This window comes from Vulpes lagopus, chromosome 17 (genome assembly GCF_018345385.1).
Source record: "Vulpes lagopus strain Blue_001 chromosome 17, ASM1834538v1, whole genome shotgun sequence".
Lineage (NCBI taxonomy): Eukaryota > Metazoa > Chordata > Mammalia > Carnivora > Canidae > Vulpes > Vulpes lagopus.
This window is the reverse complement of record NC_054840.1, coordinates 22549170-22567387: the sequence shown is the minus strand read 5'-3', so window position 1 is coordinate 22567387 and position 18218 is coordinate 22549170. Positions and strand designations below refer to the sequence as shown.

At 48.8% G+C, this 18218-nt stretch overlaps 1 protein-coding gene across 1 annotated transcript in view; it reads left to right on the top strand.

Moving 5' to 3' along the window:
* ST6GAL1 (ST6 beta-galactoside alpha-2,6-sialyltransferase 1) overlaps positions 1–17657 on the top strand; it is a 122837-nt gene extending 105180 nt beyond the window's left edge. The window contains exons 6-8 of the mRNA XM_041731755.1: positions 10625–10723; positions 11798–11972; positions 14514–17657. Coding sequence (XP_041587689.1) covers positions 10625–10723; positions 11798–11972; positions 14514–14755 — 516 coding nt within the window. The 3' untranslated portion in view covers positions 14756–17657. The remainder of the gene's footprint in view (positions 1–10624; positions 10724–11797; positions 11973–14513) is intronic.
* The last annotated feature ends 561 nt before the right edge of the window (positions 17658–18218 follow it).

Below are 18218 nucleotides of genomic sequence, written 5' to 3'. Positions count from 1 at the left end.
TTCCTCATTATCCTCTTGTAAAAGATTTACTGTATTTCTCTCATTATCCTTTTAATGTCTGTAGAAAATGATGTGATGTCTGATGTGATAGGAGACATCCTTTGGGGTGATTCAAGCAGTATTGGAATTCACAGAGCTTAAAAGGACTTTGAAGATCAACGAGCCATGAATTCATTCCAGAAGTTCTTATTTGATCACCTGCCCTGTGCCAGCCTCTGTGAAGGGAGCTGGAATTGAGCAGCCCACAATAGCAGTAAAACAGACAGACATGCTCCCTGCCCTTGTGGAGCTCAGGGTCTTACTGGGTCATTTCATTTTCCAAACAAGATGACCCAGGCCCGGGAAGAGAAGGTGGCCTGCACAACACAGAAGGTAATGGCAGGCCTGGACAGGATGAAGGCCTCCTCACAGCTGGGTCAGACTCCTCACTGGCTCTCTTCTGGAACCTTCCCAGTCCACGCCTCTCACTCCCTCCTTGGAGTTACCCATCTCACCCGTGGCCTGGCTCTCCCACCATGATGTTCTGTCTCCGAGAGGAGATGTGTTTGTCTGTTTTGTTCACTGTATATACCCAAGTACCAGGACCAGTGCCCAATACGTGGTAGGCATGCAATAAATATTTGTTGAATGAAGCATAGTCTAGAGAACCTTCGGCTCACTCAATGGACTGCCTCCAAACTTCTCTAAGTTCTTAAAAAAATTTTTTTTGGACTTGTTATTTGGAAGTACTTTAAAACTTGCAAAAAAAGTTGCAATAATATATCTAATAGGAAGAATGCCTGTATACTGTTAATCCAGAGGCACTCACTATTTCTTTGTTTTACCTCATTGCTGCATCATCTGCTCTGTTCATTCTTTGTAATATTTTTTCATTTGAGAGGAAGTTGTATATATTGTAGACATCAATCCCTAAATACTTGGTGTGGGCAGAAAGTTTATGCCCTCCCCCATTCATATAGTGAAGCTCTAATCTTCAGTGTGATTATATCCAGAAATGGGGTCTTTGGGAGACAAATCTATTTAGATGGGTTCTTGAGCGTGGGCCCCCACTCCCGCCATAATATGCCATGTGAGGAAGGCGGCCATTTACAAGTCAAGATGAGCATCCTCACTAAGAACCAAATCTACTAGCACCTTGACCTTGGACTTCCCATCATCCAGAACCATGAGAAGTAAATGTCTGTTGTTTAAGCCTCCCAGTCTATGGTATTTTGTCATAGCAGCCTGAGCTAAGAGTTTTTGGTGCCGAGCGGTAGAATTTTGCTATTACAAAAACCTAACAATATAGAGTGGCTCTGGAACTGGGTAATTGGTAGAAGCTGGAGGAGTTTTGAAGGGCATGCTAGAAATATAGATACTAAGGGAAATTCTGGTGAGGGTTCAAAAAGAGGAGAGGAGGGCAGGAGAGAGAGTTTCCATCTTTTAAAAGAAGATGTAAATAATCACAAACAGAATGTTGGAGGAAATACAGATAACAGAGGCCCTTCTGGTGAGGTCTCAGATGGAAATAAGGAACATGTTCTCGAACAATGGAGAAAGAGTGATCCTTGTTAGAAAGTGGCAGAGATTTTGGCTGAACTGAGTTCTAGTGTTTTGTGGAAGGTAGAACTTGTGAGCAAAGAAATTGGATGATTTACTTGAGGTGATTTCCAAGCAAAGTGTTGAAGGACTGGCTTGGTTTCCCCTGACTTCATTTAGTGAAATGTGAGAAGAGAGAAATGAATTAAAAAAGGAATTGTTTAGCAAAAATGAAACAGAGCTTAAAGGTTTGGAAAATTCTTGGCATATCTGTATGGCAAAAGAAAGAAAAAGAAAAAATTGTTCTAAAGAGAAAATGAAGGGGTGGCCCCAAAACCATTTGATAAGGAGATCAGCAAGGGTGTGAACCACAGACCTACTCAGCACCACAGCAGAAACTCTGCCAGCTTGAGCTGAAGGAGACGGGACAAAGTGGAGGAAGGCTGTGGGCCTCTTAGGTCCTACGAGCCAGAACTATATTCTTGGGCTGCGAATGGGCATTGTTCTTCATGAAAGGAAAAGCATGATCCCAAAGGTGATGCAGAAATCATCAAGGTTGCATCCTTGGTTTCAAAGGTGGGAGGGAGGCCTTGGTTTTAATAGGCCAGATGGTAGCTGCTCAGAGCCCTGGCTGTGAGATTGTGGCCTGGCAGAGCCACACAGATGGGACCGCTGCCCTCGTGGGTCCGTAGGGCACAGCACTGAACCAAAGAGGGTTCTTCTCAAGCCTTAACATCTAGTGGTATTTCCTTTGCTAGGTTTTGGACTTTCTTGGGACCTGTCACCTCTTTTTTCCTTCTGATTTCTCCCTTTTGGAATGGGAATGTCTATCCTGTGCCATCCCACCACTGTACTTTGTACATGACTTTTCTGGTTTCATAGGTTCACAGCTGGGGAAGAGTTTTGCTTCAGGATGAACTGTCTCACCCTTATCTGATTTGCATAATATTCACATGAGACTTCAGACTTTAGAGTTGGTATAGGAATGAATTGAGACATCTAGGAGGTTGGGTGGAATTCATCTATTTTGCATGTGAGAAGGATGTGATTTTGGAGGATCCAGGGGCAGAGTGTTCTAGACTGAATGTGTCTCTCTTGAATTTATATGTTGAAGCCCTAACCTCCAGTGCAATGGTGCTTGGCTATGGGGCCTTTGGAAGATGACCAGATGAAAAAGAAGTCTTGAGGGTGGGGCCTCTATGATGGGATTAATGCCCTCAGAAGAAGAGAGAAATCTCTACTACATGAGGACATGGAGAAGGCAGCCATCTGCAAGCCAGGAGGTGGGCTCCCACTGGGGAACCAGATATGCTGGCACCTTGACCTTGGACTTCCCAGCCTCTGGAATTACGAGAACTAAATGTCTGCTCTTTAAGGCACTCAGCTTCTGGTATTTTATTATAGTAGTTCCTGAATGGACTAAGTTAATACACCACCTTAGGCTTTGTTTCCTAAGAACGAGATTATTGTTTTATGCAATCAAAGCACAGTTATCAACTTTTTATGTTTACACTGATGATACACTTTAATCTGAGTTCCAGATAGGTTTGTTTGCTGATTGACCTAATACTGTCTTTTATGGCATATATTAATTTATTTTGGTACAGGATCCTGTCCATGATCTGGTAGTGCATTTAGTTGTTGTGCCTCTTCAGTCTCCTTTCGTCTGGAATATTTCCATAGCCTTTCTTCTTCATTTAAGGCACTGACATTTTTGAAGAATGAAGTCCTTCTTCAAAAAAATAAATTATTTGAGGTTTTTCCGATGCCTTCTCTATCTTAGATTCGGTTCATACATTCCTGGCTGGAAAAGCACACACATGATGTTGGGTCCTCCTAAGAGCATCACACCAGGAGGCATCCAAAGTCTATCTGCCCTTCAGCTGATTTTAATTCTGATCACCTGGATAAGGTATTGTCTGATTTCTCCACTGTATAGCTATTACCTTTCCCTTATAGTCTATGGCTGAACACTTTACCACTGTGCCACTATTCTTCTCCTCATCAAAATTTCCTCCTATATTTAGCATACCTGGCTCACTTTTGCCTGAACCAGTCTTTCCTTTGATGCTTGCAAAATGGTAATCTTCTAACTATAGCTCTCTCTGTTCTGCATCATTAGGTTGGCACTTGGAATTCTGTGAGTGAGAGCCCTCCCTTCTCCTCCTCCATGTATCTTCTCCCTCTCTCCTCTCCTTTCTCTATTTATGATTGGTAAGAACTCATGGATTCCTCTTTTTCCGGTGGTTTGTAATTCATCATTGTTCTGAATTACTTTGGCGTTCAAATAGTCTTAGATTTGGCCAGTGGGAATTCCTTGAAGCTGGCCCCTATTTCCCTGTGACATGCATGCTCTCCTTAGTTTTTTTTTTTTTTTTTTTTTTTTTTAAGTTCGGTATCTTCTGGCATAACAAGGTAGTCCAATTAATTTTGTACTTATCTGTTGTGTTTTAAATGTTTCATCTTTATTAGTTTTATGCTGAATGTATATATACACGTGTATTCTGGATCAGAGATAGATTTCTGATCTAATACTGTACAACAGATAATGAACGTACTAGTTCTTCCTTGCTCAAGCTCTGACTTCTAGGGCAATGCAATGAGAGCCACATCAGTTGTCCTACATGACTAGCAAGGTACTTCATAGGCAAGGCACAAAAAGTGGGTGGTTCTCCCCTCTCTCTAACACGCCACTTGTAAGAGGCAGGAGGTAGCTGTCCCCTCCCTCAAAGGGAACCCTTCTTAATCCAGTCCTTTAGAATATAAACCGGCTCAGATGTGAAACCAGAGACGTCTATAAGTTCCTGGACCTCTTTCCTCTTGCACCAGGCTTCCTGGCCTCTTAGCATATCTCTGTATTAACCTAGATATATCGTCTGAGCTATAACCATTTGCCTTCTTGGGGAGATAAGAGATTTAATTATGTTTTGAACCAGAGCAGACCAACTAATTAGACAAATAGCTATAGAGTTCATTCTGATGGTATAGAAGAGTATAGGCATCTAGGGCTTGTAGCAGGAGCACTGAGATATTGAGGAAAGTTTTATTTCCTCATACTAACCTACCTTAGCTCTGGAATATGTCATTTTTTCCAAGGAATCTTGGCTCTTTTAAGTAAACATTGATATTAGAAACCAAGATCTGGGTGCTAGGTGGTTCATGCCTACTGAAGTATCTTTGCTTCTTGGCTCTTATAGCACAAAGAACTAGGAAATAGTACATGTATACACGCATTCATGTATTTACTGGCATATACGGACCTGCGTGTGTGCATGGACACATCTGCATAGACACATGCATGTTCACGCAGATATGCCTGTTTTAGAAATGATAGACCCCGACTGAATTCAGTCTATCCACATAAAGTATCCCTTGCCTTCTGCATTCTATATTTGCATTTCCCCCTCCTTTCACAGTGAGGATCCTGCATCTAACACATGTGCCCATTTATTTATTTGCTCGCATTGGTAATACCCCTAAGATAGTTTGAAAATTACTTTGCACATCTCTCCGTACTCCAAATCTACCAGAGGGAGTTCAGGATGGATTTGCAGTTTTCCTCCACATGCTGCCCAAGCCTGGGGTCGCACAGTCACATGATGTATCTTATACCTAAGTCACCTGGATTCCTCCCTCCGAAGTGTTTCTCTTCACTGCGATTGTCGAATTCTTTTGAAATTCTGTTGTATCCATTTTGTTTCAGTTTTGGGGTTTTCTTTTCCTTCTTTTTAAATCATGCACAATATTAACATGCTCTCCAAATTCAAAACTATCCGAAAAGCTACAGAGAAGTGTTAACCACCCCTATAACATTCCTCCCGCCCTGCTCTACCCCCACCCTTTGTTGGCAGCCAACTGTACTGTGTTTAGATGTGTCCTTCTGCGTTTGTGTTTGTCAAGACAAACAGTGTATAGGGTTTCTGAGGTCCCCGTGGCTCTTACACAGAAGATAGTGCAGTGGGCTCTGTGTGCTCTTTTACACTGCTTCTCTCCGAGTGTCTTCTCGAAATCACTCCATTAGCTTGTAGAAATTTTCCTCTTCCTTTGTTATAGTGGCATAGTAGTCCTTTGTGGCTGAATTTTGTAGCTTTATTCTTGTAACCTCTCCAGCTTGGACAGTGAAGTACTTTCCAACATCAATTCTTCTTATACTTGCTGATTCTTTTGATGACTTTCTGGGATGCCAGGGGGAATTATAGGCACCTCTGATTTGGGGTTTGCAGTGGTCTTCCACTTGAGGTGCCCTTCTCTCTGTGAGAGCACCTGCTTCTTGTCCAGGTCCAGTTTACCATGGTCAGGCCTTCAGTTTTCGTATCTGCTCAGGACCTCTACCACCGCTCCATGTGTCTTCCTGGAGCGCTGACTACTTCTGTAACTCTGGCAAAGTTGCCAGTTTGGCAGCTGGAACACAGACTTTTTACTGTCTTGAATGAAGGTTGTCTGGTACAGTGGGAAAAGATGAGACAGTCCTTAATTTGTACCCTAGCTCCAGCCTTTCTTAGCTGTGCAATCCTGGGCCAGTTATATGACCTCTGACAGCTTCCTTTTCAGGCCCTGTTTGGGGCTGAGAAATACTGTGAGGGAGGATTAAGAAGACATGGACTTTGATTGTTGTATGAGTTTAACAAGACAGTAAGTCTAGACTCAATAGTTAAGATATCAGTATCTACACACACACACACACACACACACACACAGTCTATCAGTGTCCTAGGCCTGCCATCAAAATACCACAGATGGGAGTGCTTGTACAACAGAGATTTATTTTCTCACAATTCTGGAGGTCAGAGGTACAAGATCAGGGTGCCATAAAGCTTGGTCTCTGATAAGGGCTCTCTTCGTGGCTTGTGGAGGGCCACCTCTCTGCCTCTTCACGTGGCCTTTCCTTGGTGCACATGTGGAGAGAGAGAGAGAGAGAGATCTTAGGGTCTCTTCCTTTTCTTATAAGGATATCAGTCTTATCAGATGAAGGACCCATCCTTGTGACCTCATTAAACCTTAATTATCTCCTCGAAGGCCCCATCTCCAATATAGTCACATCGAGGGTTAGGGTTTCAACATAAGAATTTTGGTGGGGGGTGGGAAGACGTAGTTCAGTCTATAACTGAGGGGAAAAAAGATTTGGGGAGAAAAAAGGCCAACATATTCATACAGATATTGTCTATTGTTTTCTTACTCTTATGCAGTCGTGTGTATTCTTCTCTCACTTTCTGCAGTGAGCATTTCTTACTTTGTGACTGGAGAGATGACTTTAAACAGGTTTCCATGGGCAGCCCGGGTGGCACAGCGGTTTAGCGCCGCTTGCAGCCCAGGGCCCGATCCTGGAGACCCGGGATCGAGTCCCACGTCGGGCTTCCGGTGCATGGAGCCTGCTTCTCCCTCTGCCTGTGTCTCTGCCTCTCTCTCTCTCTCTCTGTCTCTCGTGAATAAATAAATAAACTCTTTTTAAAAAATAAAAATAAACAAACAGGTTTCCATAATAGCACCTCTCCGTCTCCCTGCGTGGCCTTTTCCTGGCAGGTGTCCCTGGGGGCTCTGTTGCTGTGGCGATGACTCACGTCCCTCGTCACGAGGCTCCTGGGATCCCGGACCCCAGTCGGACTCTCCACCAGGCTAAGGGCAGGGGCACCTGAGAAGATGCGCATTCTGTCCCCAGCGCCTTGGCTGGCCGAGATGCTCCTGGCACGGCTGGTGCCCCGGCTGGTCCCCCCGCACCTGAGCCCCGCGAGGGGAAATGGCCCTCCCCGGCCCCGGAGCACTGCCCGCCTCCCGGAGCCGCGCGGAGGCCCCTCGGGTAGGGGGACATCTCTCAGCGTCACGTTAGGGCCGCCGAATGCGAGAATGCGCGCGGGCAGGTCAGGGCCAGGTCCGTTTCCACTTGCGAGGTGCTTGCCAGCCGCTCCCCGTCCCCCCCGGGGCCTGGCTGCGGTCTCCTCTGCTCCTGCTCTGGAAAACGAGCCCTTACCTTCCTCTCTTCTCAGTTTCTTGCTCAGCGCTTCCCCGCGCAGCAGCTGGAGGGGGCGGGGGGTCCCCCAGCGTGCGCATGCGCGTGAGGACCGAGGCGGTGGCGCCAGGGCGCTCCTTATGCGCATGCGCACTGGGGGGGGGGCAGCCTCTGGGCTCCCCTTCTGGCTCTGTGCCCAGCTCGCCCACAGGTCTCTCTGCTCTCTGGACCTCAGTTTACCCATCTAAACGTGACGGATTGGGTCCAGCCCCTCGAGGATCTTCCAGCTTTGACTTGCTACGACTCAGACGAAGCAACATTCTCGCGCCGTGTCTGTCTCCTCCCAAACCCCCGCCGACCCCCCGCCCTTGCGGGAGGCAGTGCGGGTCGGTCAGCGGGGCGGACCCTGGAGCCAGGCAGCAGGGCTCCCGTCCAGACCCCCTGCTACTAGCTGTAAGCTGGGGCGAGTTTCTTGGCACCTCTCACTTTATCTCATTTATAAAACGAGCGTATTAATAATAATACCTCCTGGGGCTGTTGCGAAGATGAACTGAGACAGTGTATGGAAGTACGTGGCTTGGGATGAACGGCACCGGATGGCATCGGTTGCTACCGTTGTTCGCCTTTGTGGTAAAGGAGAAGAGACTTTTGAGCAGCTCCCTTGGGACTTGAGGCCCGCGAAGCCCCAGATCCCAGGAAAGCTTTAGGATGCCAGAACCGGCTGCCAGTGGCCTCCTCCTTGTGCAGAGATTACTGGGAGGAGCAGGGACGTTTTAAGAATCCCAGTTGCCTCTATCCTCCTGAGCACACCTGCATCACCTGGCTGATGGCAGAGAAAGAAGCGGGGCTCAGGAAAAGACCTGGGCTCTCAATACACCAGCCTCTCCGAGGGGGGCGGAGTGGGGTGGGAATAGGAATGAAGTTGTGGAATTCTGTCCCCGAAGTATAGAATAGTGGGAGGTCGCCCACTGCTCCCTGGGCCTCCCTGTCGCCAGCTCCATGGTGTCTGCCTTGCAAAGCAAGGGCCTGCCAGGATGCCTGGCCCGCCTTTGGACCACAGCACTGCATGCCTGTGCCGGGGGTTACAATGCTTCCCGGGGACACAGGACTGCACTTAAAGTCAGAAGACATTCCTTGATCCAGTGGCCCCTCGCTGTGGGACTTGAGCCCAACTGCCTCATCCTTGAACTTCAGACCCCCACCTCACCCACCCCTGGCACATACCAGTTGCTTTTCTTTCCACATTCTCATTGTAGGAAACGGCCTGAGGTCTAGGAGTCCCCTTGAACCGCTTTCCTTCACTCTCAGCATGCAGTGAGTCTACAAGTCTCCAGCTGCAAGTTGTAGCTCCTTGTCCTTCCCCATCATTTTTTTTTGGCTGAAACCTGGTCTCCCCTTCTCTCAAATTCTTGAGACTCCAGAACACTAGTCAATTTACATCCTTCTCACTGAAAAGCCTTCACCAGTTCCATAATCTACTGAAGAAACCCACATAGGCGTGGCCCCTGCCTATGTTTTTCTAATACCTTCTAGCTCTCCCCTTGTATCCTAGCTGCACTGGACAACCTGCGTATTCCCAGATAAGCTCCTCATGGTAGTGAGTAGAATTAGGTTTGTCTGTTAGTGACAGGAACACGCTGTCCACCCCTCAACACTAGGTTAACAAGATAAAAATGTATTTCTATGTCATGTAAAAGAAGGCCAAGGGTGGACATTCCAGAACTGCTATGGTGTTCCAGTGTGTCAGAAACCCAGGCTCCTGCTACCTTGTGCTTTTGCCCTTCAGTCATGGGACTTCAGCTTCATGGTCCAAGATGACTGCTCCAGCTCCAGCCATCACATCCACTCTCAGCTGGCAGGAAGGAGGAATGAACAAAGAAAGGCATGAATTTGCCTCTAAGGACACTTTCTGGAAGTCACACTTGCTCACATACCCTTCGCCAGAATTTTATCACGGGGCCAGACTTAGCTGTAAGAGAAGTTGGGAAATTTTTTTTTTTTTTTTAAGTTGGGAAATTTTTATTTCAGGTCATCTTTATTTTAGGTGGCCATGTGTTGAGGTAAACAGAAATGTTTGTTTCCAAGGAAGAAAGAAAGAATGGATATTGGGTGATACCTAGCAGTCTCTGCCACATGTCACAGCTGGGACATCCTGTCTCCTCCCTCCCCACTCCCCTGGCTTGGCTGGCTATGATTTGTCCCTAAACACTCACTCACCTCATGGCCAGACTCACGCTGGCACCCTGTAACCCCCTGGGGACTCCTTTTTTTTTTTTGAAAGATTTTATTTATTTATTTTAAAGATTTTATTTATTTATTCATGATAGACATAGAAAGAGAGAGGGGCAGAGACATAGGCAGAGGGAAAATCAGGCTCCATGCTAGGATCCCGACTCAGGACTCGATCCTGGGACTCTAGGACCGTGCCCTGGGCCAAAGGCAGGCACCAAATCGCTGAGCCACCCAGGGATCCCCATAAAGATTTTATTTAAGAGAGAGAGAGTGCACAAGCAAGGGGAGCGGGAGGCAGAGAGAGACAGAGATGCAGGGAACCTGATGCAGGATCCAGTCCCAGGACCCTGAGATCATAACCTAAGCCAAAGGCAGACGCTTAACCGACTGAGCCACCCCTCCCTGGGGACTCCTTAGCACCCAGTAGAACCCAGCCAAGGTGGGCCTACTGCTAATAGTTCTTATCTCAAAGATATACTGAGGAAGTGGGATTGTAGTCTTCAGGCTTCCAGGCCATTCTTACCTTTGGGGGGGGACGAGGTAGCTGAATGACTTCAGAGGCTCCTGGCAAGTTGCCGCTCTCTGGGTTGACACCTTCCCATAGTCATTCTTGGGCTATTACAGTGACACTGATTAGCTCTCTGCCTCATGATGGTGAGCGATCGGGGTGCAGAGGGATTGTGGTGATTCTTGCTCTTCGTTTCAGAGCAGCTCTTGATTTGATTTCTGCCACTTGTTCCTCTCAGTTTCCACCTGGGGCATGTGTGCTTTTGAAGGTGAACGTCCAATGGCTGATCTCACAGATCACTGAAATTAAGTGCTACACCAAGACAGAAGCGTCGCGGGCCCTGGGGCCTCCGGTGGTGCTTGTCAAGCCAAGCGTTTACATGTCAGCATCCAGGTGACAGTTGGTCTGTTTCTTCCTTGCAGCTGGTCACCACCGAAGGGCGCTTCCTCAAGGACAGTCTGTACAACGAAGGAATCCTAATTGTGTGGGACCCGTCTGTTTACCATTCAGATATCCCAAAGGTAGGTGGGCATCCGTGGGAAAAAGAGATTGAGTCTTCAACAGAAGACTCAGAGATGCTCCCAAGTTCCTGGGTTTTGAAAGTCACGGCTGACCTGGGCCAGCCCTGAAGACTGGCTCCTTCGTCATCCGGACGAGCAGCGCAGAAGTATTCCTGTCCTGCAGCCTTGCTGCTGTGCTCGGCCCCACAGGGCCGTGTTTCTCTCTTAACTCTGGCGCGGGTCAGGAGTCGGGGTGGCTGGATTTCTCACTGTTGGGTGGGGCCGTCCAGTACAGTCATTTCGGGTGCGGATCAGCAGGAGTAGACAGTGATTATACATTCCTGGGACAGAATCACCATTCCGCTTTCCAGAATTCTTCCCATTTCACTCATAACAACAGAGGGAAGTAGATAGGGGCATGGCTGTTTCCCTTGTACAGGTGAGGAGACTAGAGTATGGAGAGGGGAAGTCGCCTGGCCCAGGACTTTGTTTACCAAGCGGAGGGCTCTGTTTCGGGGGTTGGGAGTCTCAGGCCCCCTTGCTCTGCAGCTCCTCCACAGTGGCACACTTGCTGTCCGTCGGGCGTGTCAACCAGCCTCTCCCTACGTGCCGTAGTGCCACAAGACAACGGTGTCAGGGCGCAAGTCCGGAGGCTGCTGTCCTGGGGACACTGGATTCTGAAGTCAGACCCCCTGGGCTCTGGTCATCCGTTCCCGGTGCCCTCGCCACCTCAGCCTCCACAGTCTTGCTCTGGTCTCACTTAGAACTGAAGTTTGCCTGGGGCGGGACAGGGGCTCCAGACCCACAGATGTGGCAAGCTGTGCCCCAGTTTTCACCCCTTTAAAAATAAGAAGTGGGATTAGATGGTGCCAAGGGCCCCTTTGGGCCCTGATGGCATTCCCTGAGTCATGATCCCGAAGTCTGAGGCTGTTCCGGGGTGGCCAAGCTCAAAACTCCCTGTGAGCACCGGCTGTGTGCTGAGTCTGCTGTGCTGTCAAGCGAGAGCTGTGATGCGGAGAAGTCTGGAGTCTGCTCCAAGGAAGGAGCTCTGAGGCACATCCCTCTTCTTGAGAAGACCCTCTCCTTCCCTTTCAGTGGTACCAGAGCCCCGACTACAGCTTCTTTGAGAACTACAAGAGCTATCGCAAGCTGCATCCCGACCAGCCTTTTTACATTCTCAAGCCCCAGATGCCTTGGGAGCTATGGGACATCATTCAAGAAGTCTCCCCAGAGGAGATCCAGCCCAACCCCCCGTCCTCCGGGATGCTCGGTGAGTCCGTATCTGGGGAAAGACATCTCATGTTTGTTTCTAGAAGAGATTAGAAAATGAGATCTCATTCATTCATTCATTCATTCATCCAATTCATTGCTTACTAAACAATTGCTAGGTTTTTGCTGTATGTGTAGGCTGTGCTAAGTTCTACGTAAGATCCAGAGACCAATAAGAGAGAATCCCTTTTCTTTAGGGTGTTTGTGGGGGAGTTCAATCAGGGGTCAGAAAGCCAGGAGGGAGCACCCCTTTGTCAGCGAGCTTGGTGAAGGAGTGGCATTGGGCCAGGCCGGGTGAGGGGTGGATTTGGTGTGGGGAGGGGGCAGGAAAACAGGAAGGGCAGCACTGGGATTTGGAAGAGGAGGGGAGGCAGGCATTGGCCTCCCAATTTAAGGGGGCACCAAAAATTCAGTGACTGGGTAAATACTATGCATATAATATCTTTTAAAAATCACAATTAATGTAAGATTTTAAGCTGAGTGAAATATCAACATTTTAAATAAGGACAGGATCAGTGATCATGTTATGCTGAGCCATACTGGAATCCGAGGACAAACAAGAATCAATAATATTTTATTCAAAATTTTAAAAATCGGCCTTAACCGGTGAATACCCTAGTCATGGCCCTGAGAAGAAGAATGAGAGGCAAAGCTTTATGGGGTTTGAGGGTTGTGAATGGAGCTGAGGGAGCTGGTGTAGGTGGGCTGCGGTCTAAGGCCAGAGGGTCCTAAATGCAGGCTTCAGACTTTCTTCTTGGACACATGGAAGGGCATCTCTTTCCTCTGCCCCGCCCCCTCCCCGCAGGATGGCTCTTCTCCTCCAGATGGCTCCGGGACACCACCCTGTGTGATGTGCTTGCTCTCTTGGAATGCAGACTCCCTCAGGGTGGGACGTGAGACTGAAGCATTCTTTTTTTTTTTTTTTTTTTTAAATTTTACATTTTTTCCCTCAAAACTTTAGATTCTAGTTAGTTAATACATGGTATAAAATCGGTGTCAGGAGTAGAATTCAGTGATTCATCACTTACATACAAGCCCCCGTGCTCCTCATCACCAGTGCCCTCCTAATCCCCACCACCCTTCCAGCCCTTCCCCTGCCCACCTCCCCTCCAGCAACCCTCAGTTCTCTGTCTTTAAGAGTCTCTTAGTTTGATGGGTTCTTCTGGGTGCAGCACAGGGTAGCCCCATGGGAACTGTCCTCTGAGCTCATGAACAACTGAGTGTTCAATGTCACAGGCACTCCTTGGAGAAAGGGATGGGGGCCATCTCAGGACCATATCTTCATACCCTTTTTCTTCAACTTCTGTATGTATGCATTTGGGGCTCTTCTGGGAGACCTTATGAGCAGGAATAGTTGGAAAAGCATCTGGGGAACACTCTCCCATCGCCCCAGTGGCTGGCGTTTATCCATGCAGTCCCCTCCATCGCCAGCCCTGCCCTCATCCATCCCTCCTGGTCATGGCCCCTACCGGGCCCCATACCACTGCTGCCAGGAGATTTACTTGAGACCCATAGGATGTGCTCCCTCCCATAATTTCCAGAAGCCACTTCTGTTGCGCCTTCCCCAGCTTGGTTGCAGAAGTATCTTTTCTCCCCCACTGGACCAGGGGCAGCCAGAGAGGGCTTTTCCCATATCTGATTCCTCTGGAACATAGTTGCTGCTAGCAGTTCACAGTTTGGCTATTAGTGAGAACTGCTTCATCCTAAGGAGTCAGAAGGGGTTGTTAGAAGGAGTCTGAGAGCCATGATCTCACTGTATGCTAGCAACAACCTGTGTGGTAGGAGAAGCGGTTGGATCACCCCTCGGGGCAGATGGAGACCCTGAGGCCCAGGGAGAGACGTGTCCTGCATGAGATGCTTGAGCCAGGTGGGGACGAGCGTGGGTGTAGCAGGAGTCTCCTGCCTCTCATTGGGTTGTGTCTCTAGCACAGTGTTCTGTGCCACCTCCCCGAGAGCGCCAACCTGGCCTCACCCCCTCCGCTCCATCTCCCGTCGGAATGAACGGAGCCCATCAATATGGGCCACGCAAGCTCCTGTTCCCACCACCCCCCTGGCAGCTGAGGGAAGGACAGCCTCCACACCCACACTCTTTCTCTGAAGTACCGTTAAGAAACAACTCCCCACAGTCAGCACCACGTGCGAGGCTCCTGCTGGATACACAAGTGCTAGAAAGTACTATCTACGTGTGATGGTACTGTCTCCTCTGTCCTCTTGTCCTCCCTCTTCATGTTCACACCGATACACTCAGTGACTGATGAACGGAGCACTTCAGTCCTCTAGTGTTTAGGGAGAGGCTGCCCTGCCCAGCCCCTGACGTGGGTGCTAGGGATTCACAGGTCATAAGCTCAGCAGCCTGCACCCCGAGGTAGCCTGCTGGACTGGCTTACTGGCAGAGCTCGGGCTGGGAATCAGAGTTGTCAACAGAAACTCTAGATCGACATCTCCCCAGGCTTGGGTTTCTGAGCTGCTGGACTCACGGGGCAGACCTCTAGGGTGCCGGAGTGGGTTGTCGGGCAGGACTTACCTCTGCTCTCCTCTTCAGGTATCATCATCATGATGACACTGTGTGACCAGGTGGATATTTACGAGTTCCTCCCATCCAAGCGTAAGACTGATGTGTGCTACTACTACCAGAAGTTCTTTGACAGTGCCTGCACGATGGGCGCCTACCACCCACTCCTCTTCGAGAAGAATCTGGTGAAGCACCTCAACCAGGGCACAGACGAGGACATCTACCTGCTGGGAAAAGCCACACTGCCTGGCTTCCGGAGGATTCGCTGCTGAGCATGGGCTCCCTGGTCAGGTCCCCCTCGCCATTCTCCACCAAGTCTGGGCAGATCAACGCTCCTAAACAATCGCAGCCCACACTGTGGGCCTTCTGTGAGCGAGAACCTCAGGCTGTAGGAGTCCCAACAGCAAGCAGCCAGGTCCACTCTGCCCCGTAGCTGCAGAGGTGTGCGAGCCCAAAGCCTCCTGCCACACACATGTACACACACACCTCGCATTCTTTCCATACCACCTTCCCACCAGGGCTGCCAAAGCTGGGTTGTTTTCTCCTTATTTTCACAAACCAGCACTCTCCATTGCTTCAAACCTGCACCTTTACACCGATGTCACATTTTAAAGAAATTCTCCCAAATTATGATTGGGCCCAGTATAAAGTGGCTCTGGGGGCCAATGAGTGGTACTGGGCATAGGAAACATGTCGATTCCTCCAGAACAAAGTTTCTCCCAAAGCCCATGCCCCTGGGAGAGGTGGCATTCCTATCTCTCTGGCTGGTTTGGTGGGTCCTTAGCCTGGGTGCTTCTGAGCAGAGGGTCTTGATGAACCCACATCTTCTCCATATGGAGAAGAGAGGCACAGAAGGGCACGGTCTCCATCCTCCGGCTGTCCACAGTTCAGTGGGAGAGAGACAGGGAGGATTCAGTGTGCTCAGTGCTCAGGGTGTTCGTGGCGAGGCCAACTCCGTGCTGTCCGCTCTCGTGCTCAGAGGGGCCACGCATTTGCCGTGACTGTGGTCGGAGAGGGCTTCGCTGAGCTGCGCATTGGAGGAGCTTTTAGAGGAAGTGGAGAAACACGTCAAGCAGATGTTTGAGTCATTTGAATTGTATTTTCCCTTCTGCCTTTACTGCCCATGTTTATTCTCTAAGGTCTGCCCAAACTTCAAGGCTCAAGTTATTTTTTTTAATGAAACTGCTCCCGCTGAGTGCAGCCCCATGGCAGACACCTGGCAAGCCAAATGCCAAAAAACTGACTTGTCCACGCTCGGCCTGGCCTGACCCTTCGCTGCAGCTGGGTTCACACACCATGTCCGCTGCTTCCCTGTCAATGCCTGCCCCACCCCCTCCTGCCTGCCACCTTGTTTTTCTCCTTTAAAACAGTAGATTGTTTCCCTCTCTCAAATTACTTTTAGGCATTTTGTACTTTAAAAGCATCCTGATCCGATGATTTCTTTGACCTTCATGGGCTTTTTTGCAGAATGTGTCTCAGGGAGTTAGGGATGTGGTTCCCTAGAATTTAAAGTTGCTCTCAGAAGTCAGAACCTTAGGGCAGCCCGGGTGGCTCAGCGGTTTAGTGCTGCCTTCAGTCCAGGGTGTGATCCTGGAGACCCAGGATCGAGTCCCACATTGGGCTCCCTGCATGGAGCCTGCTTCTCCCTCTGCCTGTGTCTCTGCCTCTCTCTCTTGCTCTCTGTCTCAAATAAATTTAAAAAAAAATCTTAAAAAAAAAAAAAAAGACAGAACCTTAGAGATAACGGTTTATCAAACGGCTATGCCCTCCACCTCTCCAGCGAGGGGCAACGTCAGAGTCTCCAGATAGAGCCCCTCCCACCGTGGTGTGCAAATAAGCTTCCTGGGGAGTTTTGATACCCCCTTCCCAGGTGAAGAACCACACTGGACTGGTCTGGCCCCGGTGAGGAGAAGGTAAAGGACTCACTCAGGGTTACAAAGTAATGCTGTAGAGCCAGGGCTCCTAGACCCAGGCTTGTGGACTCCTGGCTCCATGTGCTCAAGGGCCTCTTCAGCTTGAGTTCTAGACCAGCGGTCTGGGAGCTGGAGTGCTCTCGTGCTGCCAGACCCTTGGGTTATATGGGCAGTAGAAGGAGTCCTGGAGAGAAGCCCTGGGTTTTCAAATTGATGTTCCCCTGTTTACTAGCCATGCCACCATGGGCTAATTCTCCTGAGGCTCTGTTTCCACATTTGCTAAATGGAGGTAATGAGCCTACCTCACAGGGTTGTTGTTAAGGTTACATGAAACACCTGTCCCGGGTCTGTACTTGGCACATAGCAGGTGCTTAGTACATAGTGGCTTCTTTGCCTCTCTCCCTCCTTCCTCCAATAAGAACCTGCTCCAGGCTCACACCTGGGCAGGACCTTGCTTTGAGGGAAGCAAGGCCTCCCTTTGCCTTGAGGGAAGCCAGAGAGGGAACCCCATCATCAGGGAATTAACTATGCTACTGGGAGATGACAACTGCCCTTGCTGGAGCACCCAGGAAACCATCCAAGGCAGAGGGGGTGCAAGTGCAGAAGTGTCCCTCCTCCTCCTGCTCCCTCCTTGCAGCTCTGGTCTTTTGGCTTGGGAATAGGCAGAGCATTTGGGCTGCTTCTTGCAGTGTAGAGGGAGTCTTCACCTCTGTGCACCCAGGAATTCTCAGCTTGCTTTAGGTTCTCTTTCGATGCACTCATTGCAATCTTTGAATCATAAACAGTGAGAGGAAGGTGGCATTCCACCAGTGGGAGATAGGCGTTGGTGTGGACACTGAGACTACACTGGGTAGATGCTAGCTTTTAATTGTTATTATTAATATAAGGGATCAAATTAATTTAAGTGTGATTCTGGGTCTATGGAACTTTTAATTCTGTGTTCTCTCTCTATGGAAACTAGTAAAATGCAAATAAGACAGGGGTATTATTGTTGGTCTGGTGAGATGTTTAATATTTGCGACAGGTAATTTAAAAATGGTGACTGTGTGCTGCAGGGAAGTCCCCATCCCAAGGGGATTGTGTCTTTGTCAGTAGGTGTCTCTTCATCCTTTGTCATGTGTTCCCCCAGTCCTTCAATCACGTAAGCTATTCACTTTGGTTTGGAGACCTCCATCTCAGAAGTGTCTGAAACATGCCTAATCTCATTCTGAATTACCCAAAGATTATGTAAAATTTTAAAATAAACATGTTTTTAAAAAGCTTCTCCCTCTCTTCTTACTCGCTAAGGGAACCACTGCTGCTTATCACCTTTTGTCTCCAAGGAGGACATGACTGGAATCCCAAAGCCATGAAGCCTCCCCCACTAGTTTCTCTTCAGTACTCCAGGAGGAAGAATGGTCTCTTTATGTGGCAGCTTGATTGGTTTTTCTCTCTTTTGCTCTTGCTTGGATTCAGATGACTGAGTTGTCTGCCCCCAGGGAAGGGATGAAGGAGGACAGAAAGAGAAGGAAGGTGTTCACCTTGGTTTCCAAAGGCCTAAGGACCCTAAGGGAATGATGTCTCAAGGAGATAGCTAAAATGTTTGAATAAAAACCATGAGAAGCAGGAATAGGAGAGAAAGGAAAGTTCCTTTTCTCTGTGAACTGCATACACCTGCCATTCTGGCTTGAATGTGTCCCCCTAAACCACACTCCATTGCAGTCTGTTTAAGTGTGCAAGAGCAGGGACACCTGGGTGGCTCAGTGGTTGAACGTCTGCCTTTGGCTCAGGTTATGATCCTGGGATCCTGGGATCGAGTCCCGCATCAGGCTTCCCACAGGGA